We start from the raw sequence: 27,536 nt of genomic DNA, 5'->3' as shown, positions 1-27,536 counted from the left end.
ACAGACTTTTAACATCGTAAACCAGCGAGTTGTTTATTATGTCTCCCCGCTCACTGTGAAATGGAGACATCTCTTTCTCCCTTAACAGGGAGAGAGAGAGCCTGTGGTATGTCGAATACTGGGTGAACAAGTAGTCTTTGGAGTACTGCAAGTCTGTGTCTTTGCTGTTGCTTTGCTCACGCTTGAATGCTCAGTGGCAAGTGCGAATGCTTTTTTTTTTGCCGGTGGGGGGAGGGGGGATCGTTGCTGGCTGCTGCTGTGCACAGGAGGGAGGGGAGCTTAGCGGGGGGACTTTGGGGTTCTAACATTTAACTGTCATTCATTCGTTGGGCCTCTCCTCTGTTTTTCGCAGATAGTTGCAAAGAAAAAGCATTTCAGGATGTATATTGTATACATTTCTCTGACATTAAATGTTCCTTTAAACCTTAGCGATACAGCTCAGAATAGGCCCTTCTAGTCCTTTGAGCCGCACCATACAGCAACCCTTCATTTAACCCAAGCCTAATCTAAGGACAGTTTACAGTGACCAATTAACCTACTAACCAGTACGTCTTTGGACTGCGGGAGAGAACTGAAGGATCCAGAGAAAACCCCACGCGTTCCATGGGAAGAACGTACAGACTCCTTACAGGTGACGTCTGAGACCCCAGATTCCAACTGTTTTCTAAACTTCACTTTGTGACTTGTTAACCAAATTTTGAAAAGCTACCCTTCTCATATTGGCTGCATCTTCACCTGTCCAACATGCTTTGGAATGTTAGAAGATACTTTACTTAAAGAACTTTTAAAAATATGAGACCGTCCTTAATGGAAAAAAAATCCTGTCCAAAAGCAATGATGACACTCACAGTAAGCTGTCCGCATCACGGTCTTCATTATCATTAGACAGAGCTGTAAACCGGTTCTGTATAAAGCTGCTAGAACTTGAAACTGCTTTCTTCCCAGTGTCTGAGGAACCAAATCCTCTCCTCTCGACATCCCTGCCGCTGCTTCCCCATGCCGGTGGTTTGGAGAAAGTTGACGGTTGAATGTATCGTGGCTGATGTTTCTGGAACTGATTTCCCCAGTTTCCCCTGTTGTTACTGTGGGCTTAAACAGACAGTGGCTAAGTATCAAACACAGTGTAGATAGCTGTTAGAATTTTAAAATATACTAATGGTATTTTCATAAAATGCAGAACATGTAGCTTACTTAAACACATTTTTAACTACTGAGTACAGAATCTCAACAAACAAAATGTTTCTAACCTACATACTAAAGAGTTAGACTGGTTACTGGTGCAAAGCTGCCCCAACATTTCCTCCCTTGCTGCCAGCCAGGGCCCTAAACATCCCTTGCAGGTGAGTTACTTTTCCACATGAATCCTACAGTTATTAACTGCATCTTTATATTCCACTTTAGCAGTCTTCAACCTGGCAGCATCAACATTCAATTCTCAAACTCCTGGGAACTATCCCTTTCTTTTCTCTCTCCACCTGATCCAACTGTCTTCACTCTCGCCCACTCTTTCCACACTCCTCCCATCAGAGTCCCTCCACACCCTTCCCCCTTCATTCTATGCTCCAACCTTTTTCTACTATCAGATGCCATCATCCTCAACCCTTCCACCCATCCTTTCCCAGTTTGAGACATCGTTCCTAGTCTCCCCACTCCCTCATCTGCCAGTCACCTGGATCCACCCATCACTTGCCAGCAATTGCTCCACCCCATCCCCTACCTCTTTAAAATGGCTACCTCTCCTCTTTCTATCCAGTCCTCATGAGCATCTCAAATTAAAACAACAGCTGTCCATTTTTATCCACAGATGCTGCCCAACTTACTCTGTTCATCCAATACTTTGTGTGTGCTCCATTATTGCAACAAAAACATGAATATCCCAATAGCATCTTGCCCCAGTGCGATGCAAAATTCTTCTGTGCTCCACTGAGAAAAGTACTAGCTTATTCAACCTTTCTCTATTACTCAGGTCAAGTCCAAGCAACATCCTATAAATTTTCTCTGCACTCTTTCAGTCGTATTGACATCTTTTGAGGTTCTGTAGCTGCGATACAGACACCCAGATGGTATGTTGCCTCGCTGGTGCCAGGATCAGGGTTGTCTTGAATAGTGTCTATGGCATTCTTAAGGGCAAGAATGAGCAGCCAGACGTCTTGGTACATATTGGCACCAATGACATAGGTAGACAAGGTGAGGAGGTCCTGAACAGAGATTTTAGGGAGCCAGGCAGAAAGCTGAGAAACAGGACCTCCAGGGTAGTAAGCTCTAGATTGATGTCTATGCCGTGTGCCATTGAGGACAAGAATAGGATGATTTGGCTCCCTGGGCTTTAGCATTATCATGGAAAAGGATAGAATCAGAGAGGACAGGAAAACTTTTAACTGGGTAAGGGCAAATTATGAGGCTATAAGGCTAGAACTTGCAGGTGTGAATTCGGATGATGTTTTTGCAGGGAAATGTACTATGGACATGTGGTTGATGTTTAGGGATCTCTTGCGGGATGTTAGGGATAAATTTGTCCCTGTGAGGAAGATAAAGAATGGTAGGGTGAAGGAACCATGGGTGACAAGTGAGGTGGAGAATCTAGTCAGGTGGAAGAAGGCAGCGTACATGAGGTTTAGGAAGCAAGGATCAGATGGGTCTATTGAGGAATATAGGGTAGCAAGAAAGGAGCTTAAGAAGGGGCTGAGCAGAGCAAGAAGGGGGCATGAGAAGGCCTTGGCAAGTAGGGTAAAGGAAAACCCCAAGGCATTCTTCAATTGTGTGAAGAAAAAAAGGATGACAGGAGTGAAGGGAGGACTGATTAGAGATAAAGGTGGGAAGATGTGCCTGGAGGCTGTGGAAGTGAGCGAGGTCCTCAATGAATACTCCTCTTCGATATTCACCATTGAGAGGGAACTTGATGATGATTCGAAAAAGGAAGTCTGAGAATTGGAGCAGGAGTGCGGAGGAAGCCATTTTTGAATTTTTCGGTTTTTTTCCATCGGCGTTCAGAGAGGCGGGACTGCACAGGCGTGTGACGTTGGGCAGTGAAGCGCGGAAGATTTAAAAGGAAGAGAGCCTTATATAGCGGGCAGTGTAGTTTGCGGGCGGTGGAGTGAGCAGCAGAGTGAAGGCTTAAGGGCTTCGGCTCAACGGGCTTAGGCAGAAACGGGCGAGGCGAGGAAGGTTTGGTATTCATTTTTCGTTGTTATTTGAGGAGAGGGGCAGTATGAGTGTGAGGGCAGTTTGCTGTTCTCAGTGCTGGATGTGGGAGGTCGTGGAGTCTCCCAGCCTCCCGGACGTCCACATCTGTGCCAGGTGCGCCAAGATGCAGCTCCTAAGGGACCGAGCTAGGGAACTGGAGCTGCAGCTCGATGACCTTCGTCTGGTCAGGGAGAGTGAGAAGTTGATAGAGAGGAGTTACAAGCAGGTGGTCACACCGGGGCCACGGGACGCAGACAAGTGGGTCACGGTTAGGAGGGGGAAGGGGAACAGTCAGGTAATAGAGAGTACCCCGGTGGCTGTGCCCCTTGACAATAGATACTCCTGTTTGAGTACTGTTGGGGGGGGACAGCTTACCTGGGGGAAGCGACAGTGGCCGTGCCTCCGGCACAGAGTCCGGACCTGTAGCTCAGAAGGGTAGGGAAAGGAAGAGGAGGGCAGTTGTGATAGGGGACTCGATAGTAAGGGGGTCAGATAGGCGATTCTGTGGACGCAGTCCAGAGACCCGGATGGTAGTTTGCCTCCCTGGTGCCAGGGTCCGGGATATTTCTGATCGTGTCCAAGATATCCTGAAGTGGGAGGGTGAGGAGCCAGAGGTCGTGGTACATATAGGTACCAATGACATAGGTCGGAAAAGGGAAGAGGTCCTGAAAGGAGAATATAGGGAGTTAGGAAGGGAGTTGAGAAAAAGGACCGCAAAGGTAGTAATCTCGGGATTACTGCCTGTGCCACGCGACAGTGAGAGTGGAGGATAAATGCGTGGCTGAAGGATTGGAGCAGGGGGCAGGGATTCGAGTTTTTGGATCATTGGGACCTCTTTTGGCGCAGGTGTGACCTGTACAAAAAGGACAGGTTACACTTAAATCCTAGGGGGACCAATATCCTGGCGGGGAGATTTGTGAGGGCTACTAAGATGACTTTAAACTAGAATGGTTGGGGGGGTGGGAATCAAGTTAAACAGACTAGGAGAGAGGAGGTTAGTTCACAACAAGGGGATGGGAACCAGTGCAGAGAGACAGAGAGGTGTAAAATGAGGGTAGAAGCAAAAAGTAGTAAGGTGAAAAGTAAAAGTGGCAGGCCGACAAATCCAGGGCAAGCATCAAAAAGGGCCACTTTTCAACATAATTGTACAAGGGCTAAGAGTGTTGTAAAAGCGAGCCTGAAGGCTTTGTGTGTCAATGCAAGGATCATTCGTAACAAGGTGGATGAATTGAAAGTGCAGATTGTTATTAATGATTATGATATAGTTGGGATCACAGAGACATGGCTCCAGGGTTACCAAGGATGGGAGCTCAACATTCAGGGATATTCAATATTCAGGAGGGATAGACATGAAAGAAAAGGAGGTGGGGTAGCATTGCTGGTTAGAAAGGAGATTAACGCAATAGAAAGGAAGGACATTAGCCGGGAGGATGTGGAATCGATATGGGTAGAGCTGCATAACACTAAGGGGCAGAAAACGCTGGTGGGAGTTGTGTACAGGCCACCTAACAGTAGTAGTGAGGTTGGGGATGGTATTAAACAGGAAATTAGAAATGTGTGCAATAAAGGAACAGCAGTTATAATGGGTGACTTCAATCTACATGTAGATTGGGTGAACCAAATTGGTAAGGGTGCTGAGGAAGAGGATTTCTTGGAATGTATGCGGGATGGTTTTTTGAACCAACATGTTGAGGAACCAGCTAGAGAGCAGGCTATTCTAGACTGGGTATTGAGCAATGAGGAAGGGTTAATTAGCAATCTTGTCGTGAGAGGCCCCTTGGGTAAGAGTGACCATAATATGGTGGAATTCTTCATTAAGATGGAGAGTGACATTGTTAATTCAGAAACAAAGGTTCTGAACTTAAAGAAGGGTAACTTTGCAGGTATGAGACGTGAATTAGCTAAGATAGACTGGCAAATGACACTTAAAGGGTTGACGGTGGATATGCAATGGCAAGCATTTAAAGATCGCATGGATGAACTACAACAACTTTACGCTTCTTTTTGGATTCCAGACCTAATCAGTTTCCCTCTACCACCACTCTGCTCTGTCTAGCGGAATTAGTCCTTACTCTTAATAATTTCTCCTTTGGCTCCTCCCACTTCCTCCAAACTAAAGGTGTAGCTATGGGCACCCGTATGGGTCCAAGCTATGCCTGCCTTTTTGTTGGCTTTGTGGAACAATCTATGTTCCATGCCTATTCTGCTATCTGTCCCCCACTTTTCCTTCGCTACATCGACGACTGCATTGGCGCTGCTTCCTGCATGCATGCAGAACTCGTTGACTTTATTAACTTTGCCTCCAACTTTCACCCTGCCCTCAAGTTTACCTGGTCCATTTCCGACACCTCCCTCCCCTTTCTAGATCTTTCTGTCTCTGTCTCTGGAGACAGCTTATCCACGGATGTCTACTATAAGCCTACTGACTCTCACAGCTATCTGGACTATTCCTCTTCTCACCCTGTCTCTTGCAAAAACGCCATCCCCTTCTCGCAATTCCTCCGTCTCCGCCGCATCTGCTCTCAGGATGAGGCTTTTCATTCCAGGACGAGGGAGATGTCCTCCTTTTTTAAAGAAAGGGGCTTCCCTTCCTCCACTATCAACTCTGCTCTTAAACGCATCTCCCCCATTTCACGTACATCTGCTCTCACTCCATCCTCCCGCCACCCCATTAGGAATAGGGTTCCCCTGGTCCTCACCTACCACCCCACCAGCCTCCGGGTCCAACATATTATTCTCCGTAACTTCCGCCACCTCCAACGGGATCCCACCACTAAGCACATCTTTCCCTCCCCCCCCCCCTGCATTCTGCAGGGATCGCTCCCTACGCAACTCCCTTGTCCATTCGTCCCCCCCATCCCTCCCCACTGATCTCCCTCCTGGCACTTATCCGTGTAAGCAGAACAAGTGCTACACATGCCCTTACACTTCCTCCCTTACCACCATTCAGGGCCCCAAACAGTCCTTCCAGGTGAGGCAACACTTCACCTGTGAGTCGACTGGGGTGATATACTGTGTCCGGTGCTCCCGATGTGGCCTTTTATATATTGGCGAGACCCGACGCAGACTGGGAGACCGCTTTGCTGAACATCTACGCTCTGTCCGCCAGAGAAAGCAGGATCTCCCAGCGGCCACACATTTTAATTCCACATCCCATTCCCATTCTGACATGTCTATCCACGGCCTCCTCTACTGTAAAGGTGAAGCCACACTCAGGTTGGAGGAACAACACCTTATATTCCGTCTGGGTAGCCTCCAACCTGATGGCATGAACATCAACTTCTCTAACTTCCGCTAACGCCCCACCTCCTCCTCGTACCCCATCTGTTACTTATTTTTATACACACATTCTTTCTCTCACTCTCCTTTTTCTCCCTCTGTCCCTCTGAATATACCTCTTGCCCATCCTCTGGGTCCCCCCCCCCCGTCTTTCTTCCCGGACCTCCTGTCCCATGATCCTCTCGTATCCCCTTTTGCCTATCACCTGTCCAGCTCCTGGCTCTATCCCTCCCCCTCCTGTCTTCTCCTATCATTTTGGATCTCCCCCTCCCCCTCCAACTTTCAAATCCCTTACTCACTCTTCCTTCAGTTAGTCCTGACGAAGGGTCTCGGCCTGAAACGTCGACTGCACCTCTTCCTACAGATGCTGCCTGGCCTGCAGCGTTCACCAGCAACTTTGATGTGTGTTGCTTGAATTTCCAGCATCTGCAGAATTCCTGTTGTTTACAACAATTGTTCATCCCAGTTTGGCAAAAGAATAAATCAAGGAAGGTAGTGCACCCGTGGCTAACAAGGAAAATTCGGGATAATATCAATTCCAAAGAAGAAGCATACAAATTAGCCAGAAAAAGTGGCTCACCTGAGGACTGGGAGAAATTCAGAGTCCAGCAGAGGAGGACAAAGGGCTTAATTAGGAAGGGGGCAAAAAGATTATGAAAAAAAACTGGCAGGGAACATAAAAACTGACTGTAAAAGCCTTTATAGATATGTGAAAAGAAAAAGATTGGTTAAGACAAATGTAGGTCCCCTACAGACAGAACAGGTGAATTGATTATGGGGAGCAGGGACATGGCAGACCAATTGAATAACTACTTTGGTTCTGTCTTCACTAAGGAGGACATAAATAATCTTCAGGAAATAGTAGGGGACAGAGGGTCCAGTGAGATGGAGGAACTGAGGGAAATGCATGTTAGTAAGGAAGTGGTGTTAGGTAAATTGAAGGGATTGAAGGCAGATAAATCCCCAGGGCCAGATGGTCTGCATCCCAGAGTGCTTAAGGAAGTAGCCCAAGAAATAGTGGATGCATTAGGGATAATGTTTCAAAACTCTTTAGATTCTGGACTAGTTCCTGAGGATTGGAGGGTGGCTAATGTAACCCCACTTTTTAAAAAAGGAGGGAGAGAGAAACCAGGGAATTGTAGACCGGTTAGCCTAACATCGGTGGTGGGGAAAATGCTAGAGTCAGTTATCAAAGATGTGATAACAGCACATTTGGAAAGCGGTGAAATTATCGGACAAAGTCAGCATGGATTTGTGAAAGGAAAATCATGTCTGACGAATCTCATAGAATTTTTTGAGGATGTAACTAGTAGAGTGGATAGGGGAGAACCAGTGGATGTGGTATATTTGGATATTCAAAAGGCTTTTGACAAGGTCCCACACAGGACATTAGTGTGCAAACTTAAAGCACACAGTATTGGGGGTAAGGTATTGATGTGGACAGAGAATTGGTTGGCAGACAGGAAGCAAAGAGTGGGAATAAACGGGACCTTTTCAGATTGGCAAGGCTCAGTGCTGGGACCCCAGTTGTTTACAATATATATTAATGAATTAGATGAGGGAATTAAATGCAGCATCTCCAAGTTTGCGGATGACACGAAGCTGGGCGGCAATGTTAGCTGTGAGGAGGATGCTAAGAGGATGCAGGGTGACTTGGATAGGTTAGGTGAGTGGGCAAATTCATGGTAGATGCAATTTAATGTGGATAAATGTGAGGTTATCCACTTTGGTGGCAAAAACAGGAAAACAGATTATTATCTGAATGGTGGCCGATTAGGGAAAGGGGAGGTGAAACAAGGCCTGGGTGTCATTATACACCAGTCATTGAAAGTGGGCATGCAGGTACAGCAGGTGGTGAAAAAGGCGAATGGTATGCTGGCATTCATAGCGAGAGGATTCGAGTACAGGAGCAGGGAGGTACTACTGCAGTTGTACAAGGCCTTGGTGAGACCACACCTGGAGTATTGTGTGCAGTTTTGGTCCCCTAATCTGAGGAAAGACATCCTTGCCATAGAGGGAGTACAAAGAAGGTTCACCAGATTGATTCCTGGGATGGCAGGACTTTCATATGATGAAAGACTGGATCGACTAGGCTTATACTCGTTGGAATTTAGAAGATTGAGGGGGGATCTGATTGAAACGTATAAAATCCTAAAGGGATTGGACAGACTAGATGCAGGAAGACTGTTCCCGATGTTGGGGAAGTCCAGAACGAGGGGTCACAGTTTGAGGATAAAGGGGGAGCCTTTTAGGACCAAGATTAGGAAAAACTTCTTCAGAGTGGTCAATCTGTGGAATTCTCTCCCACAGGAAACAGTTGAGGCCAGTTCATTGGCTATATTTAAGAGGGAGTTAGATATGGCCCTTGTGGCTAAAGGGATCAGGGGGTATGGAGGGAAGGCTGGTACAGGGTTCTGGGTTGGATGACCAGCCATGATCATACTGAATGGCGTTGCAGGCTCGAAGGGCCAGATGGCCTACTCCTGCACCTATTTCCTATGTTTGTATGTTTCTACGGTGAGGACAATATGAGTGAGGTTGATGTTCTGGAGCACGTTGATATTAAGGGAGAGGAGGTGTTGGAGTTGTTAAAATACATTAGGACGGTTAAGTCCCCGGGGCCTGACAGAATATTCCCCAGGCTGCTCCACGAGGCAAGGGAAGAGATTGCTGAGCCTCTGGCTAGGATCTTTATGTCCTCGTTGTCCATGGGAATGGTACCGGAGGATTGGAAGGAGGCAAATGTTGTCCCCTTGTACAAAAAAAGTAGTGGGGATAGTCCGGGTAATTATAGACCAGTGAGCCTTACGTCTGTGGTGGGAAAGATATTGGAAAAGATTCTTAGAGATAGGATCTATGGGCATTTTGATCAGGGACAGTCAGCATGGCTTTGTGAAGGGCAGATCATGTCTAACAAGCCTGATAGAGTTCTTTGAGGAGGTGACCAGGCATATGGATGAGGGTAGTGCAGTGAATGTGATCTGCATGGACTTGACGAGGTTCCACACAGTAGACTTATTCAGAAAGTCAGAAGGCATGGGATCTAGGGAAGTTTGGCCAGGTGGATTCAGAATTGGCTTGCCTCTAGAAAGCAGAGGGTCGTGGTGGAGGGAGTACATTCAGATTGGAGGGTTGTGACTAGTGGTGTCCCACAAGGATCTGTTCTGGGACCTCTACTTTTCATGATTTTTATTAACGACCTGGATGAGGGGGTAGAAGGGTGAGTTGGCAAGTTTGCAGACGACACAAAGGTTGGTGGTGTTGTGGATAGTGTAGAGGATTGTCGAAGATTGCAGAGAGACATTGATAGGATGCAGAAGTGGGCTGAGAAGTGGCAGATGGAGTTCAACCTGGAGAAGTGTGAGGTGGTACACTTTGGAAGGACAAACTCCAAGGCAGAGGACAAAGTAAATGGCAGGATACTTGGTAGTGTGGAGGAGTAGAGGGATCTGGGGGTATATGTCCACAGATCCCTGAAAGTTGCCTCACAAGTAGATAGGGTAGTTAAGAAAGTTTACTGAGTGTTCGCTTTCATAAGTCGAGGGATAGAGTTTAAGAGTTGCGAGACAGGTGGGCAGAGGGGGTGGAGTGGCTCTGTTGGTGAGGAATGAAATTCAGTCCCTTGCAAGAGGTGACAAAGAATCAGGAGATGTAGAGTCAGTATGCATGGAACTGAGAAATTGTAAGGGCAAAAAGACCCTAATGGGAGTTATCTACAGGCCCCCAAACAGTAGTCTGGATGTCGGGTGCAAGTTGAATCAAGAGTTAAAATTGGCATGTCGCAAAGGTAACACTACGGTTGTTATGGGGGATTTCAACACGCAGGCAGACTGGAGGAATCAAGTTGGTGCTGGACCCCAAGAAAGGGAGTTTGTGGAGTGCCTCCGAGATGGATTCTTAGAGCAGCTTGTACTGGAACCTACCAGGCAGAAGGTAATTCTGGATCTACTGTTGTGTAATGAACCGGATTTATTAAGGGAACGAGGTGAAGGAACCATTAGGAGGTAGTGACCATAATATGATAAGTTTTAATCTACAATTTGAGAGGGAGAAGGGAAAAATCGGAAGTGTCGGTATTACAGTACAACAAAAGGGACTATGGAGCCATGAGGGAGGAGCTGGCCAAAGTTGACTGGAAAGATACCCCAGCAGGGATGACAGTGGAACAACAATGGCAGGTATTTCTGGGAATAATACAGAAGGTGTAGGATCAGTTCATTCCAAAGAGGAAGAAAGATTCTAACAAGAGTAAGGAGCGACCGTGGCTGACAAGGGAAGTCAAGAACAGTATAAAAAATAAAACAGAAGTATAACATAGCAAAAATGAGCGGGAAGCCAGAGGATTGGGAAACTTTTAAAGAGCAACAGAAGATAACTAAAGAGGCAATACGGCGAGAAAAGGTGAGGTACGAAGGTAAGCTAGCCAAGACTATAAAGGAGGATAGTAAAAGCTTCTTTAAGTATGTGAAGAGGAAAAAATTAGTTAAGACCAAAGTTGGGCCCTTGAAGACAGAAACGGGTGAATTTATTATGGGGAACAAAGAAATGGCAAAGGAGTTGAACAGGTACTTTGGATCTGTCTTCACTAGGGAAGACACAAACAATCTCCCAGATGTAATAGTGGCCAAAGGACCTAGGGTAACGGAGGAACTGAAGGAAATTTGCATTAGCAGAAAATGGTGCTGGATAGACTGATGGGACTGAAGGCTGATAAGTCCCCGGGACCTGATGGTCTGCATCCCAGGGTACTTAAGGAGGTGGCTCTAGAAACCGTGGACGCATTGGTAATCATTTTCCAATGTTCTATAGATTCAGGATCAGTTCCTGTGGATTGGAGGGTAGCTAATGTTATCCCACTTTTTAAGAAAGGAGGGAGAGAGAAAAAACAGGGAATTATAGACCAGTTAGCCTGACATCAGTGGTGGGAAAGATGCTGGAATCAATTATAAAAGATGTAATAGTGGCATATTTGGATAGCAGTAACAGGATCGGTCCGAGTCAGCATGGATTTACGAAGGGGAAATCATGCTTGACTAATCTTCTAGAATTTTTTGAGGATGTAACTATGAAAATGGACAGGGGAGAGCCAGTGGATGTAGTGACCCTGGACTTCAGAAAGTCTTTGATAAGGTCCCACGTAGGAGATTAGTGGGCAAAATTGGAGCACAGGGTATTCGGGGTAGGGTGCTGACATAGATAGAAAATTGGTTGGCAGACAGGAAACAAAGAGTAGGGATTAACGGGTCCTTTTCAGAATGGCAGGCAGTAACTAATAGGTTACTGCAAGGCTCGATGCTGGGACCGCAGCTTATTTACAATATACATTAATGATTTAGATGAAAGGATTAAAAGTAACATTAGCGAATTTGCAGATGACACAAAGCTGGGTGACAGTGTGAAATATGAGGAGGATGTTATGAGAATGCAGGGTGACTTGGACAGGTTGGGTGAGTGGGCAGATGCAGTTTAATGTGGATAAATTTGAGGTTATCCACTTTGGTGGCAAGAACATGAAGGCAGGTTACAATCTGAATGGTGTCAAGTTAGGAAAAGGGGAAGTACAACGAGATCTAGGTGTCCTTGTTCATCAGTCACTGAGAGTAAGCATGCAGGTACAGCAGGCAGTGAAGAAAGCTAATGGCATGCTGGCCTTTATAACAAGAGGAGTTGAGTATAGGAGCAAAGAGGTCCTTCTGCAGCTGTACAGGGCCCTGGTGAGACCACACCTAGAGTATTGTGTGAGTTTTGGTCTCCAAATTTGAGGAAGGACATTCTTGCTATTGAGGGAGTGCAGTGTAGGTTCACAAGGTTAATTCCCGGGATGGCAAGACTATCATATGTTGAAAGATTGGAGCGACTGGGCTTGTATTGACTGGAATTTAGAAGGCTGAGAGGGGATCTGATTGAAACATATAATATTATTAAGGGATTGGACACGCTAGAAGCAGGAAACATGTTCGCCATGTTGGGGGAGTCCAGAACCGGAGGCCACAGTTTAAGAATAAGGGGTGGGCCATTTAGAACGGAGTTCAGGAAAAACTTTCTCACCCAGAGAGTTGTGGATCTGTGGAATGCTCTGCCCCAGAAGGCAGTGGAGGCCAATTCTCTGGATGCTTTCAAGAAAAAGTTAGATAGAGTTTTTAAAGATAGTGGAGTCAAGGGATATGGGGAGAAGGCAGGAACTGGATACTGATTGTGGATGATCAACCATGATCACAGTGAATGGCGGTGCTGGCTCGAAGGGCCGAATGGCCTACTCCTGCACCTATTGTCTATTGTAATGATGCAGCTCTATAAAACGCTGGTTCGGCCACACTTGGAGTACTGTGTCCAGTTCTGGTCACCTCACTATAGGAAGGATGTGGAAACATTGGAAAGGGTACAGAGGAGATTTACCAGGATGCTGCCTGGTTTAGAGAGTATGCATTACGATCAGAGATTAAGGGAGCTAGGGCTTTACTCTTTGGAGAGAAGGAGGATGAGAGGAGACATGATAGAGGTGTACAATAAGAGGAATAGATAGAGTGGACAGCCAGCACCTCTTTCCCTGGGCACCACTGCTCAATACAAGAGGACATGGCTTTAAGGTAAGGGGTGGGAAGTTCAAGGGGGATATTAGAGGAAGGTTTTTTACTCAGAGAGTGGTTGGTGCGTGGAACACACTGCCTGAGTCAGTGGTGGAGGCAGATACACTAGTGAAATTTAAGAGACTACTAGACAGATATATGGAGGAATTTAAGGTGGGGGGTTATAAGGGAGGCAGGGCTTAACCCTTAACTTGCTCCAAAGAAGCAGCTGTGAGACATTATTCAAACACACTGCAGTTACTCACAAAATACACAGACATAGTCTGTACTTAATCCATTATTTACAGGAGTCTGAGAATCCCCCAATTCCCTTAAACTTTATCAACAGTAGGGCAAAATTGCAGTCAACAGGATGAGTTGCAACGTAAAAGGTGGACAAAATCAAAAAGGGCGATTAGAGAACTGAAGGTGCTATATTTGAATATAAGCAGTATATAGAATAAGAATGATTAAGTGTAGCATAGTTACAGATTGGCATGTATGATGTTGCAGGCATCACTGAGTCACAGCTGAAAGAAGATTAAGCTCCCAGCTATAATGTCTAAGGATACATATTGTATCAAAAGGACAAGCAGGAAGGCAGAGTGTTGGCATAGTTCTGTTGGTAAAAAGTGAAATCAAATCGTTAGAAAGAGGTGGCAAAGGGTCAGAAGGCTTTGAATCGTTGTGATAGAGCCAAGGAACTGCAAGGGTAAAAAGACCTTGGTGGGAGTTGTATACAGACCCCCAAAGAGTAGCAAAGAGGTAGTCTACAAATTACAACTGGAGATAGAAAATGCTTGTCAAAACAGCAATGATACAATAGTCATGAAGAATTTCAATATGCAGGTAGTCTGGGAAAAATGAGGTTGCTGCTGGATTCCAAGAAGGGGAATTTCTAGAATGCCTACAAGATAGCTTTCTAAGAGCAGCTTTTGGTGGAGCCCACTAGGAGATCAGCTATTCTGGATTGGATGTTATGCAATAAACCACAATTGATTAGAGAGCTTAAGGTAAAAGAAGCCTTTGGGGCAAGTGATCAAAACATGATCGAATTCACCCTGAAATTTGAGAAGGAGAAGCTAAAGTCAGATGTATCAGTATTACAGAGGCTTAAGAGAGGAGTTAGCCAGAATTGATTGGAAAACAACACTGTCAGGGATGATAACAGAGCAACAATGGCTGAAATTTCTGGAACCAATTTGGAAGGCACAGGAAGGAGAATTCTGAAAGGAAGAGGACACAATTATGACAAATAAGAGAAGTCAAAGCCAACATAAAAGCTACAGAGAGGGTATATAATAGAGCAAAAATTAGTGGGAAGTTTGAGGATTGGGAAGCTTTTAAAAACCAACAGAAGACAACTAAAAAAGTCATTAGGAAGGAAACAATAGAATATGAAAGTAAGCTAGCCAATAATATTAAAGAGAATACCAAAAGTTTCTTCAGATACATTAAGTATAAAAGAGATTTGAGAGTCACCGCTGGAAAACAAAGCGGGAGCAGTAGTAATGGGAACAAGGAAATGGCGGACAAACTTAGTATGCATTTTGCACCAGTCCTCACTGTGAAAGGCACGAGCAGTATATTGGAAGTTCCAGGCGTCAGGGGTCATGAAGTGTGTGATGTTACCATTATGAGGGAGAAGGTTCTTGGAAAACTGAAAGGTCTGAAGGTAGATTAGCCACCTGGATAGAAGTCTGGTAAATTGTAAATGTCACTCCACTCTTCAAGGGAGAGAGGCAGAAGAAAGAAAATTATGGCCTGTTAGCCTGACCTCAGTGGTTGGTAAGTTGTTCGGAGTCAATTGTTAAGGATGTGGTTTTGGGGCACTTGGGAGAAACGTGATAAAATAGGCTGCAGTCAGAATGGTTTCCTCAAGGAAAATCATGCCTGACAAATCTGTTGCAATTCTTTGCAGAAATAACAAGCAGGATAGACAAATCAGAATGAGTTGATGTTGTCTACTTGGATTTCCACAAGGCCTTTGACAAGCTGCTCATTAAGCTACAAGCCCGTGGCATTCTAACATAGATAAAGCTGTGGCTGATTGGCAGGAGGCAGAGAATGGGAATAAAGGGAGTATTTTCTGGTTGGCTAAAGGTGATCAGTTGTGTTCCTCAGGGGTCTGTGGTGGAACAGATTCTTTTTACGTTATCTGTCAATGATGATGGAATTGACGGCTTTGTTGCAAAGTTTGCAGACGATACGAAGATAGGTGGAGGGGCAGGTAGTTTTGAGGAAGTAGAGAGGCTACAGAAGACTTAGATAGATTAGGAGAATGGGCAAAGGAGTGGCAGTGGAATACAGTGTCAGGAAGTGTATGGTCATGCACTTGGGTAGGAGATATGAAAGGGTTCACAATTTTCTAAATGGAGAGGAAATACAAAAATCTGAGGCGCAAACGGACTTGGGAGTCTTTCTGCAGGATTCCCTAAAGGTTAATTTGCAGGTCGAGTTTGTGGTGAGGAAGGCAAACACGATGTTAGCATTCATTTCAAGGAGGACTAGAATATAAAGGCAAGAATGTAATGTTGAGACTTCATAAAGCACTGGTGAGGCTTCACTTGGAGTATTGTGAGCAGTTTTGGGCCCCTTATTTTAGAAAGGATGTGCTGGAGGGGGCTCAAAGGAGGTTTATGAAAATGATTTGAGGATCGAACAGCTTGTCAAATGAAGAGCGTTTTATTGCTCTGGGCTGTATTGACTAAAATTCAGAAGAATAAAGGGGTGACCTCATTTAAACCCATCGAATGGTGAAAGGCACTGATAGGAGAGGATGCTTCCTATGGTGGGAGAATCTAAGACTAGAGAACACAGCCTCAAAATAGAGGGGCCTCCTTTTAGAATGGAGATGAGGAACTTCTTTAGCCAGAGTTGTGAATCTGTGGAATTCATCCCACAGGCAACTTTGGAGGCAGAGTTTGTGTGTATACTTAACAGGTTGGTAAGATTTTTGATTTGTCCGGGCATGAAGGAATATGGCAGAGACAGGAAAAAGGTGCTGAGAGGGAAAATGGATCAGCCATGATGAAATGGCACAGCAGGCTCGATGGGCCAAATGGCCTAATTCTGTTCCTATATCTTATGGTCTTCCCTGTAGGTAGATAACCAGAACTGCACCCGAAACTCCCAATTAGGCCTCACCAACGTCTTATATGATTTCAACAGAACATCCCAACTCCTGTATTCAAAACAACACACATCAAAGTTGCTGGTGAACGCAGCAGGCCAGGCAGCATCTGTAGGAAGAGGTGCAGTCGACGTTTCAGGCCGAGACCCTTCGTCAGGTTAGTCTCGGCCTGAAACGTCGACTGCACCTCTTCCTACAGATGCTGCCTGGCCTGCTGCGTTCACCAGCAACTTTGATGTGTGTTGCTTGAATTTCCAGCATCTGCAGAATTCCTGTTGTTTTTGTTCCTGTATTCAAAACATTGATTTATAAAGGCCAGTGTGCTAAAAGCTCTCTTTACAACACTGTCTCCCTGTGGAACTACTTTCAAAGCATTATAGATTTGTATCCCCAGGTTCCTCTATTCTACTGCATTCCTAAATGCCCTGTTGTTCACTGTGCAGGTCCTACCATTAGCTGTAAATCCTACCCTGCTTTGTACTCCCAAAGTTCAACACCTCACACAGGTCTGCATTATATGCCATCTACCATTTTTCCAGCTGGTCCAGATCCTGCTACAAGCTTTCATAGTATTTCTCATTGACCACTGCAGCCCAATCTCAGTTCAATCCATTGATGATTTGAATTTGTTTATTTTTGCTTTCAATAAATAGAAGATCAGCTTGCAATGAAGGGCAACATCCTGACTGGAAGCTACTCGATGTGAATTAGGAATAGTGGATCTCTGAGGACTTTGGATTCCTCCACCATTTAATATAGTCAAGGCTGATCTAACAACAGTGTGACAGTGGAAAAGTGTGCATGGAACCGGAGGAGATAGCAGAGATACTTAATGAATACTTTGCTTCAGTATTCACTATGGAAGAGGATCTTGGTGATCATAGTGATGACTTGCAGCAGACTGAAAAGCTTGAGCATGTAGATATTAAGAAAGAAGATGTGCTGGAGTTTTTGGAAAGCATCAAGTTGGATAGGTCACCGGGACCGGATGAGGTGTACCCAGGCTACTGTGGGAGGTAAGGGAGGAGATTGCTGAGCCTCTAGCAATGATCTTTGCATCATCAATGGGGACGAGAGAGGTTCCGGAGGATTGGAGGGTTGCAGATGTTGTTCCCTTATTCAAGAAAGGGAGTAGGGATAGCCCAGGAAATTATAGACCAGTGAGTCTTACTTCAGTAGTTGGTAAGTTGATGGAGAAGATCCTGAGAGGCAGGATTTATGAACATTTGGAGAGGCATGATATGATTAGGAATAGTCAGCATGGCTTTGTCAAAGGCAGGTCATGCCTTACGAGCCTGATTGAATTTTTTGAGGACGTGACTAAACACAAGGAAGAGCAGTAGATGTAGTGTATATGGATTTCAGCAAGGCATTTGATAAGGTACCCCATGCAAGGCTTATTGAGAAAGTAAGGAGGCATGGGATCCAAGGAGACCTTGCATTGTGGATCCAGAATTGGCTTGCCCACAGAAGGCAAAGAGTGGTTGTAGAGGGTCATATTCTGCATGGAGGTCGGTCACCAGTGGTGTGCCTCAGGGATCTGTTCTGGGACCCCTTCTCTTTGTGATTTTTATAAATGACCTGGATGACGAAGTGGAGGGATGGGTTAGTAAATTTGCTGATGACACAAAGGTTGGGGGTGTTGTGGATAGTGTGGAGGCCTGGCCGAGGTTACAGCGGGACACCGATAGGATGCAAGACTGGGCTGAGAAGTGGCAGATGATGTTCAACCCAGATAAGTGTGAGCTGGTTCATTTTCGTAGGTCAAACATGATGGCAGTATATAGTATTAATGGCAAGAGTCTTGGCAGTGAGGAGGATCAGAGGGATCTTGGGATCTGAGTTGATAGGATACTCAAAGCTGCTGTGCAAGTTGACTCTGTGGTTAAGAAGGCGTATGGTGCACTGGTCATCATCAACTGTGGGTTTGAGTTTAAGAGTCAAGAGGTAATGTTGCAGCTATATAGGACCCTCGTCAGGCCCCACTTGGAGTACTGCACTCAGTTCTGGTCACCTCAGCACAGGACGGATGTGGAAGCCATAGAAAGGGTGCAGAGGAGATTTAAAATGATGTTGCCTGGATTGGGGAGCATGACTCATGAGAATAGGTTGAGTGAACTTGGCCTTTTCTCCTTGGAGTGACGGAGGATGAGAGGTGACCCGATAGAGGTGTATAAGTTGATGAGAGGCATCGATCTTGTGGATAGTCAGAGGCTTTTTCCCCCAGGACTGAAATGGCTAACACGAGAGAGCACAGTTTTAAGGTGCTTGGAAGAAGGTACAGAGGAGATGTTAACGGCAAGTTGGTTTTTTTTAAATGCAGAGTATTGGGTGCGTGGAATGGGCAGCCAGAGACAGTGGTGGAGGCAGATATGACAGGGTCTTTTAACAGACTCCTGGATAGGTACATGGAGCTTAGAAAAATAGAGGGCTATGGGTAACCTTAGGTAATTTCTCCCAGACACCCCATTCATTCTGTGCTTCAAGTCCCAGACATGGTGTTTCAGGTTCCCTGATTGGTTTTTGTTGCACTCTGACGTTCAGCCTCTTCCATCAAATACATTCATTCTGAGATGAGCCACCCTTCTCTTTCATGACCTCTTACGATCAGAGGTATGCATCCAGTCACCACCACACCGTACCTAATGCAACTTCACTGTTTCTTCCTGGTGGCCACAGACCTTAGGCAATAGAGTGTTTGCCTACTGTGTCTATCTATGTCATCCTCCCACACTTTGCTTTACACCTATGGCTCTAGCAGACTTTCATTTGCTCACAGTATCTTTGCATCTATACAAGTCTCTGCAGAGACTCCCTCATCTTTGATGTTGTGTTTTGCACAAGGCTAGGATGCTCAACTAGTGATGACCTCGCCTTTTTCATAGATCCTTGGCTCCCTTCACAGCATTCTCTGCTTGCCACTATTTCACGCTGAATGAGAGGTGACATTTGGTGATCAAACCTGGAGAAATGTACAAAATCATCTGCTAGGAAGTGCAGTCCTGATGAAGGGTCCTGACCCAATAGGTCGACTGACCCAAAAGGGACCCCCTACAATTTGCCTACCGACACAACCAATCAACAGATGACATAATAGTCATTGCTCTACATACCGTCCTTACACATCTGAAGAAGATGAATGCTTGTGAGAATGCTGTTCTTGGACTACAGTTCAGCATTCAACACCATAGTTCTATCCAGGCTCAACAAAAAGCTCAGAGACCTCGGCCTTGACCCTGCCTCATGCAGCTGGATCCTGGACTTCCTGACAGATCACCAACTGGTGGTAAGAGTGGGCTCCCTCACACCCACCCGTCTGACTCTCAACACAGGAGCATCTCAGGGCTGTGTACTGAGTCCCCTCCTTTACTTCCTGTATACCCATGACTGTGTTGCCACTCACAGCTCTAATCTGCTAGTTAAATTTGCCAACAACACTGCATTGATTGGCCTAATCTCAAACAATAGCGAGGTGGCCTACAGGGAAGAAGTCATTTCTCTGACACAGTGGTGTCAAGAAAACAACCTCTCCCTGAATGTCGCAAAAACAAAGGAGCTGGTTGTGGATTATAGGAGGTTAACCCCTATTAACATCAATGGGTCTGGGGTTGAGAGGGTAAACAGCTTTAAGTTCCTTGACATCCACATCACCGAGGACCTCATGTGGTCTGTACACACCAGCTGTGTGGTGAAAAAGGTACAACAGTACCTCTTTCACCTCAGACGGTTGAGGAAGTCTGGTATAGGCCCCCAGATCCTAAGAACTTTCTACAGGGGCACAATTGAGAGCATCCTGACTGGTTGTATGACTGCCTGGTATGGGAACTGTACCTCTCTCAATCACAGGACTCTGCAGAGAGTGGTGTGGACAGCCCAGCGCATCTGCAGTTCTGAATTTTCCATGATTCAGGACATTTACAAGGACAGGTGTGTAAAAAGGGCCTGTAGAATCATTGGGGACCCAAGTCACCCCAACCTCAATCTATTCCAGCTGCTACCATCAAGGAAACAGTATTGCAGCATAAAAGCCAGGACCAACAGCCTTCTTCCACCAGGCCATCAGACTGATTAACTCACGCTGACTTGAGTGTACTCTTTGTTACACTGACTATTCTATTTATTATAAATTATTATAAATTACTATGATTGCACATTCAGACAGAGACGTGACGTAAAGATTTTTACTCCTCACATTTGTGAAGGATGCAAGAAATAAAGTCAACTCAATTTCCTTCATAGATGCTGCCTGAGCCGCTGGGTTCACCCGTCTCCTTGGTATGCTGCTGGAGAATTCCAGCATCTGCAGTATCTTTGTGTCTCCACTGAGAAGTGCTTTCGGGGTGTACTTACCTTGAAATTTTCTTCCTGTCTTCAATGAGTGTACTGAGACATCCTCTTTCACCTCTGACCTTCCGTGATTTCTGCTGTTCTCTGGCTCTCTGACCATGTGTCCACCCACACTCGCTACAATAGCCACATGCCCTTCCTGTGAACTTGTCTTTGCTGTCATGGTGTGTCATGTGTCTTCCAGCTCCATTTCCAGACCACCACGTTTGGCCCAAGCATTGCTTCTCCCTCCATATTCTACACACTTTCCTCCCCTTCATCATCCAATACCTCCAGGCCCTCTCCCTCTTCCACCGCTCCAGGCCTCACTCTCCAGCACCTACCACAGACACCCCCAACACTTCATCCTCTGCTACATCCACACCTTCAAACACCAGTTCTTCTCCTTCCTTACGTCCAGGAAGGATCAGAAGCTCAGCTGTGGTCCCCACCAACTCCAAATCCTCTTCCCGCCCTGACAGCCTCCAGGACGAGATCTCTTTTGCTGCCAGTCCTGAAGGGTCTCAACTCATGATGTTGACTGTACATTTCCCTCCACAGATGCTGCCTGATTCACTAAGTTCCTCCAGCATTTTGTGTGTTCCTATGAAGCATGGCTGATTATTTAATGATCATCAACTCAGTGATGTCAAATCTGGCCAACCGGCCTTTGGCTTGTGAATTGGCTGCCAATGGATGGACACAAGTCTATCTGCCACATTGTCCCATCTGAATGCTGTAAAATCAGACTGGACTTCTGCCAAGACAATGAGACTGAAGTGTTTCCTTTAATTTGCTGCCTTCCTGAGACCATGTTTTTTCAAACATTGCCACCGCTCTTCCTTTTCACCCCTGCCAACAAAATACTCACCCCTCTTGTCCGCTAAATAATTTCTGCAACCTCTGCCCACCAAATACTTACCCCTCTTGCCTGCTAAATAATTTCTGCAACCTCTGCCCACCAAATACTTCTCCCCTACCTGCAGGCCCGCCAAACAACTGATTGGCTGCATCTGAACGGTTTTCATGATCCAGTTAAGTTAGACCCTATCACTCCCCATCTGTTGTGTTGTACTATGGACATGGCATCTCTCTGGTCTTCCACAATACTAACCAACAAATCCTGTGCTTTCCACCTATTATATAATGCTGAAGGTAGCTAGGAGACAGAGACACCTTTCTTTAGGCTCAGCACCCACAGAGACGATCACCTAGCCTACTGCAGAATTACCTTGTTGTAAATCAATTATACATGACTCATGACTTGTTTCAGGAAGATGTTGGTCATAATTCTCAAGTCCAAATGTAATGTCATGAGTTGTACTTCCTTCTGTTGGACAACTAATATTTCCAGCCTGGCTTTAGATAGATAGGCAATTTTTCAAGATTGTTTAAGTCTCTAAACATTTTTCTAGTATTAACTCTCGCGTGACAGCCATTTTCTTAAGATGGACACTCACAAATAATCCCACTTCTAATGAACAAGACTGTAGTGCCTTTTTAACAAGCTCATGGTTGTTAATCTTCTCTGCATAGTCATGTGTTTTCCAAGTTAGGATCACTAACAGATGTTCATATTGAGGCATGGAGTCTAAAGATCATAACTTTATTAACCAGAACTTCCATACTTCCAAGGAAAGAGAAAATCATTTACCACCTCTCAGGGCATTCCCATCAGTCATATTCCTACATTTATTTCTTTATAATCTATTGTCTCTCATGAAGAGGAATTTCTTTAGTCAGAGGGTGGTGAATCTGTGGAATTCTTCACCATAGGCAGGTATGGAAGCCAAGTTTTTTTTTATGTATATTTAAGGCAGAGGTTGATCGATTCTTGATTGGTCAGGGAATGAAGGGATATGGGGAGAAGACAGGAGATTGGGGCTGAGAGGAAAATTGAACTAGCCATAATGAAATAGCGGAACAGACTTGATGGTCAAATGGCTTATTTCTATTCCTATATTTTATGGTCAGTTTCTGAGCCTCCCTGCCTTCATTACTTCTATGGGAGCTCAAGAGATGCCACTACGATTTACGTAGAGCCATTAAGGTGGCAAAATGGCAACACAGGGACAAAATCCAGTCACAGTTCTGCGACAATGACACACGCAGAGTATGACAAGGACTGCACACCATCATGGACTTCTAGAGGAAATGGCGCAATACAGCCAACATTGCTGCCTCGCTCCCGAACAAGCTAAATGTTGTTTACGCTCTTCGAGGTTGATAGGACTCAATCCCCAAGGAAAGCCAGTGACGAGACCTGCTCCTTGGTCATCTCCGAGGCTGAGGTACGTTGAACATCCGAACGTGTCAACAGCGCAATGCAGCGGGGCCGAACGGCGTCCCAGGGCACGTAGTCAAAGAGAGTGCGGAACAGCTGGCTGGTGTGTTATGGACAGTTTTAATCATTCCCTGTCCCACTGTGTAGTGCCCTCCTGTTTCAAATCATCCAACATTGTCTTTATATCTAAGAAACCCCAAGTAGCATGCCTGAACGATTGGTGCCCTGTCGCACTCACCTCAATTAGAGGCTGGTTAAAGACTACATCTGCAGTACACTACCCGCCACACAGGACCCCTACAATTCGCCTACCGACAGAACCTGTCTACCAATGAAGCCATAGCCACAGCCCTGCACCGCATCCTCACTCACCTGGAGAAGAGGGAGGCTTATGTTAGAATACTGTTCCTGGACTACAGTTCAGCCTTCAACACCATAATTCCCTCCAGACTTGACAGGAAGCTCAGAGACCTCGGCCTGCTCCCACCTTGTGCAGCTGGATCCTGGACTTCCTATTGCATTGCTGACAGGAGGTAAGGATGGGCTCCCTCACCTCTGCCCCTCTGGCCCAGTGATGAGACAACCTACAGAGGAGAGGTTGACACTCTGACACAGTGGTGCCAAGATAACCTCTCCCTCAATGTCCAAAAACAAAAGAGGTGATAGTGGATTACACGAGGAACGGAGACAGGCTCGGCCCGATCAACATCAGTGGGTCTGCAGTTGTGAGGGTGAGTAGTTTCAAATTCCTCGGTATACACATCACCGATAATCTCACCTGGACTGTACACACCGGCTTTGTGGCAAAAAAAAGCACAACAGAGTCTCTTCCACCTCAGGCAACCGAAGTTGTTCGGCATGGGCCCCCAAATCCTCCAGACCTTCTGGAGGAGCACCACTGACAGCATCGTGACTGGCTGTATCACCGCCTGGTACGGGAACTGCACCAACCTTGATCACTGGGCACTGCAGAGAGTGGTACAGACAGCCCAGCGCATCTGTGGATGTGAACTTCCCTCCATAGAGGACATTTACTTTACTCAGGTGCGTAACGAAAGCCTGGAAGATCATCGGGGACACCAGTCATCCCAACCATAAACTGTTTCAGCTGCTTCCGCCTGGCAAGCCAGGACCAACAGGCCAGTTTCTTTCTAAAAGCCATTACACTTCTAAATTCAGGTGTCTGTACATTGCGACGGACTCATAACACAAAGAGTTTGACATCCGACCCACAACGTGAGGGAGTAGGATCTAAATAAATTCAAATTCAAAATTCATACTTGCAACAGGTGCAACTCACAGCAGTCAAAGGTGAACAAGAAAGCAGAGCTCTACCCTCTGAAACAGTATCTTTTATCTCTCCTTAAGATGCCAGAAATAGCTGGTAATTCAGTTAACCAGATACGGCAGCGTCCTTGCATAACTTCTTTTCATACAGGCAGTCTAGTTTGTCCCTGTTCTAAGTACATTCATGAAGAGCTACAAAGGCAACAATCAGCAGACTTAATTCACAATTAACTGAACTTTCTTTTTAACCTGGGCCTCTTTTGTTACCCTTCCGGCCACATTCTCAGCATCTCCAGCCGTCCTTTCGGCCTCATCCCCGACTCCTCCCTCGTGTGCCGGCCTGTTGACTATCTCCGTTCTCTCAGTTCCGCCGCCTCTCTTACCTCCGCCTCGGGGGTGCTCGTTCCAACAGTTATTCCCGAAACGACAGCGGCCCTCCAGGAAATACTTGCATACCGGCATGCTGGCGCCCCCGATCACAAACCGGCGCCGCAGGGCTTCTTAGCGTCTCGAACCGGACACCTCTGAATGGAGATCATCAGTCCCACCGTACACACGTTTTAGATTTAAATTATTACGCAACGAAGCAAGAACCCGATCGTGCAGCTTCAGACATTACCGGGGTTGAGCCCCTGCCGATGACGTCAGACGCAGCCGACGTGCGGCCCGGAGGCGGCGCCTTTGTGAATGAAGTTGGGCGCCGAGTTTGAATGCGGCCGGATGCTCCCGCTCTGCCCAGCGTCACCGCCTGTGTAATCAGTGAATAACAGTTTCGGCGTTACCTGAGCTACATTCCGGTTCGGGCACATCGCCATCGAACCACACTCATGATCTCCCATTCACTGCCACCAACCTTAAACAGTAGTTCTCCTAGCCCGCACCTCCCTCTCTACTCTTACCCAAGATCCAGACACGGGCTTGACCAGGTAGACGCATTGTTTCTGCTTGTTCCTGCCCCACCGAACTTGTATACCGCGACTTTGTTTTATTCCCCCACCTACATCTGTGACACCCCATACGCTCTTGATCTTTTCCGTGATTTCGAGTTCCCTCGCCCCATTTTCGCTATGGAAGACCAGTGCCTATACACCTCCATCCCCCAATAGGGGGGCTTCAAAGCTCTCCGCTTCTTCCTGGATAACAGACCCAACCAGTTCACCTACACCCCAGCTCTCCTCCGCCTCACGAAACTGGTCCTCACTGTCAGTAATTTCTTCTTCATCTCCACCCACTTCCTTCAAACAAAAGTTGTAGCAATGTATATCTGCCCTTTTTGTCGGCTACATGGAAACAGTCTGTATGTTCCAAGCCTACATTGGTACCACTCCCCAACTTTTCTACGCTACATCGATGACTCTATTGAATTGAATTGACTTTATTTCTTACATCCTTCACATACATGAGGAGTAAAAATCATTACGTTACGTCTCCATCTAAATGTGCAAGGTGCAATCATAGTAATTTATAATAAATAGAACAGTCAGTGTAATAACAGTCAATGTACACTCAAATCAGCGCGAGTTCATCAGTCTGATGGCCTGGTGGTACCGTTTCCCGATGGTAGCAGCTGGAATAGATTGAGGTTGGGGTGACTCGGGTCCCCAATGATCCTACGGACCCTTTTTACACACCTGTCCTTGTAAATATCCTGAATCATGGGAAGTTCACAACTACAGACACCTGGGCTGTCCACACCACTCTCTGCAGAGTCCTGTGATTGAGGGAAGTACAGTTCCCATACCAGGCAGTGATGCAGCCAGTCAGGATGCTCTTAACCGTGCCCCTGTAGAAAGTTCTTAGCATTTGGGGGCCCATACCAAATTTCCTCAACCGTCTGAGGTGAAAGAGGTACTGTTGTGCCTTTTTCATCACACAGCTGGTGTGTACAGACCACGTGAGGTCCTCGGTGATGTGGATGCCGAGGAACTTAAAGCTGCTCACCCTCTCAACCCCAGATCCATTGATGTCAATAGGGGTTAACCTCCTATAATCCACATCCAGCTCCTTTGTTTTTGCAACATTGAGGGAGAGAGTGTTTTCTTGACACCACTGTGTCAGAGAAATGACTTCTTCCCTGTAGGCCGCCTCGTTATTGTTTGAGATTAGGCCAATCAGTGTAGTGTCTTCGGCAAATTTAATTAGCAAATTAGAACTGTGGGTGGTGACACAGTCATGGGTATACAGGGAGTAAAGGAGGAGACTTAGTACACAGCCCTGAGGGGCTCCTGTATTGAGAGTCAGAGGGGTGGAGGTGAGGGAGCCCACTCTTACCACCTGCCGGCAATCTGACAGGACGTCCAGGATTCAGCTGCACAAGGCAGGGTGAAGGCGGAGGTCTCTGAGCTTCCTGTCGAACCTGGCTGGAATTACGGTGTTGAATGCTGAACTGTAGTCCAAGAACAGCATTCTCACATAAGCATCCTTCTTCTCCAGATGTGTAAGGACTGTATGTAGAGCAGTGACTATTGTGTCATCTGTTGTTCGGTTGTGTTCAGTGTGGGTGGTAGCATGCTGCAGATGTAGTCCTTGACCAGCCTCTCAAAGCAATTGCTTATGATTGAGGTGAGTGCGACAGGACGCCAGTCATTCTGGCATGTTACCTTGGTCTATGTTGGTGCAGGGACAATGGTGGATAATTTGAAGCAGGAGGGCACTCTACACTGGTAGAGGGAAAGATTAAAAATGTTTGTAAACACACCTGCCAGTTATGCTATGCACATCGTAAGTACTTGCCCTAGGATGCCGTCCAGTCCCGTGGCCTTGCCACTGCATACTCGTTGGTGATGCTTCCTGCCCCCATGCTGAGCTCGTCGACTTTATCAACTTTGCTTCCAACTTCCACTCTGCCCTCAAATTTCCTGGTCCATTTCCGACACATCCCTCCCCTTTCTCGATCTCTGTCTCTATCTCTGGAGAGAGTCTATCTACTGATACGTTTTATAAAACATCTGACTTTCACAACTACCTGGACCCTACATCTTCCCACCCTGTCACTTGTAAAAATGCCATCCCCTTCTCTCAGTTCCTCCGTCTCCGCCACATCTGCTTTCAGGATGAGGCTTTTCATTCCAGAATTAATGAACCGTCTTCCTTCTTCAAAGAAAGGGTTTCCCTTTCCTCACCCCCACCCCCCGCCGCGTCTCGTCTGTTTCGCGCAGGTCTGCCCTCACCCCATCCTCCCCCCGCCACACTACCAGGTTCCTCTTGTCCTCACTATCACCCCACCAGCCTCCGGGTCCAGCACATAAATCTCCGTAACAACCGCCATCTCCAACGGGATCCCACCACCAAGCACATCTTACCCAGCCACCCCTACCTTCCGCTTTCCACAGGGATCGCTACCACTCGTCCCTCCCCACTGATAACACCCCTGACAAGCAGAACAAGTGCCACACCTGCCCCTACACCTCGGTGAGAGAGAGACAGAGAGAGAGAGAGAGTGATAGACAGAGAGAAGAGAGCGAGGGAGAGAGAGACA

General features: G+C 46.3%; 1 protein-coding gene across 1 annotated transcript in view; it reads right to left on the bottom strand.

The window, feature by feature from the left end:
• The window catches only part of nup42 (nucleoporin 42), a 55,663-nt gene extending 30,962 nt beyond the window's left edge, over positions 1-24,701 (bottom strand). The window contains exons 1-2 of the mRNA XM_072283094.1: positions 24,442-24,701; positions 849-1,089 (exon numbers count right to left, since the gene is read on the bottom strand). Coding sequence (XP_072139195.1) covers positions 849-1,089; positions 24,442-24,520 — 320 coding nt within the window. The 5' untranslated portion in view covers positions 24,521-24,701. The remainder of the gene's footprint in view (positions 1-848; positions 1,090-24,441) is intronic.
• Positions 24,702-27,536: the final 2,835 nt, after the last annotated feature.

The sequence above is a fragment of the Mobula birostris genome, chromosome 19, assembly GCF_030028105.1.
Source record: "Mobula birostris isolate sMobBir1 chromosome 19, sMobBir1.hap1, whole genome shotgun sequence".
NCBI classification, from domain to species: Eukaryota; Metazoa; Chordata; class Chondrichthyes; order Myliobatiformes; family Myliobatidae; genus Mobula; species Mobula birostris.
Note: the sequence above shows the minus strand (reverse complement) of the source record. Positions and strands in the feature narration are given on the sequence as shown.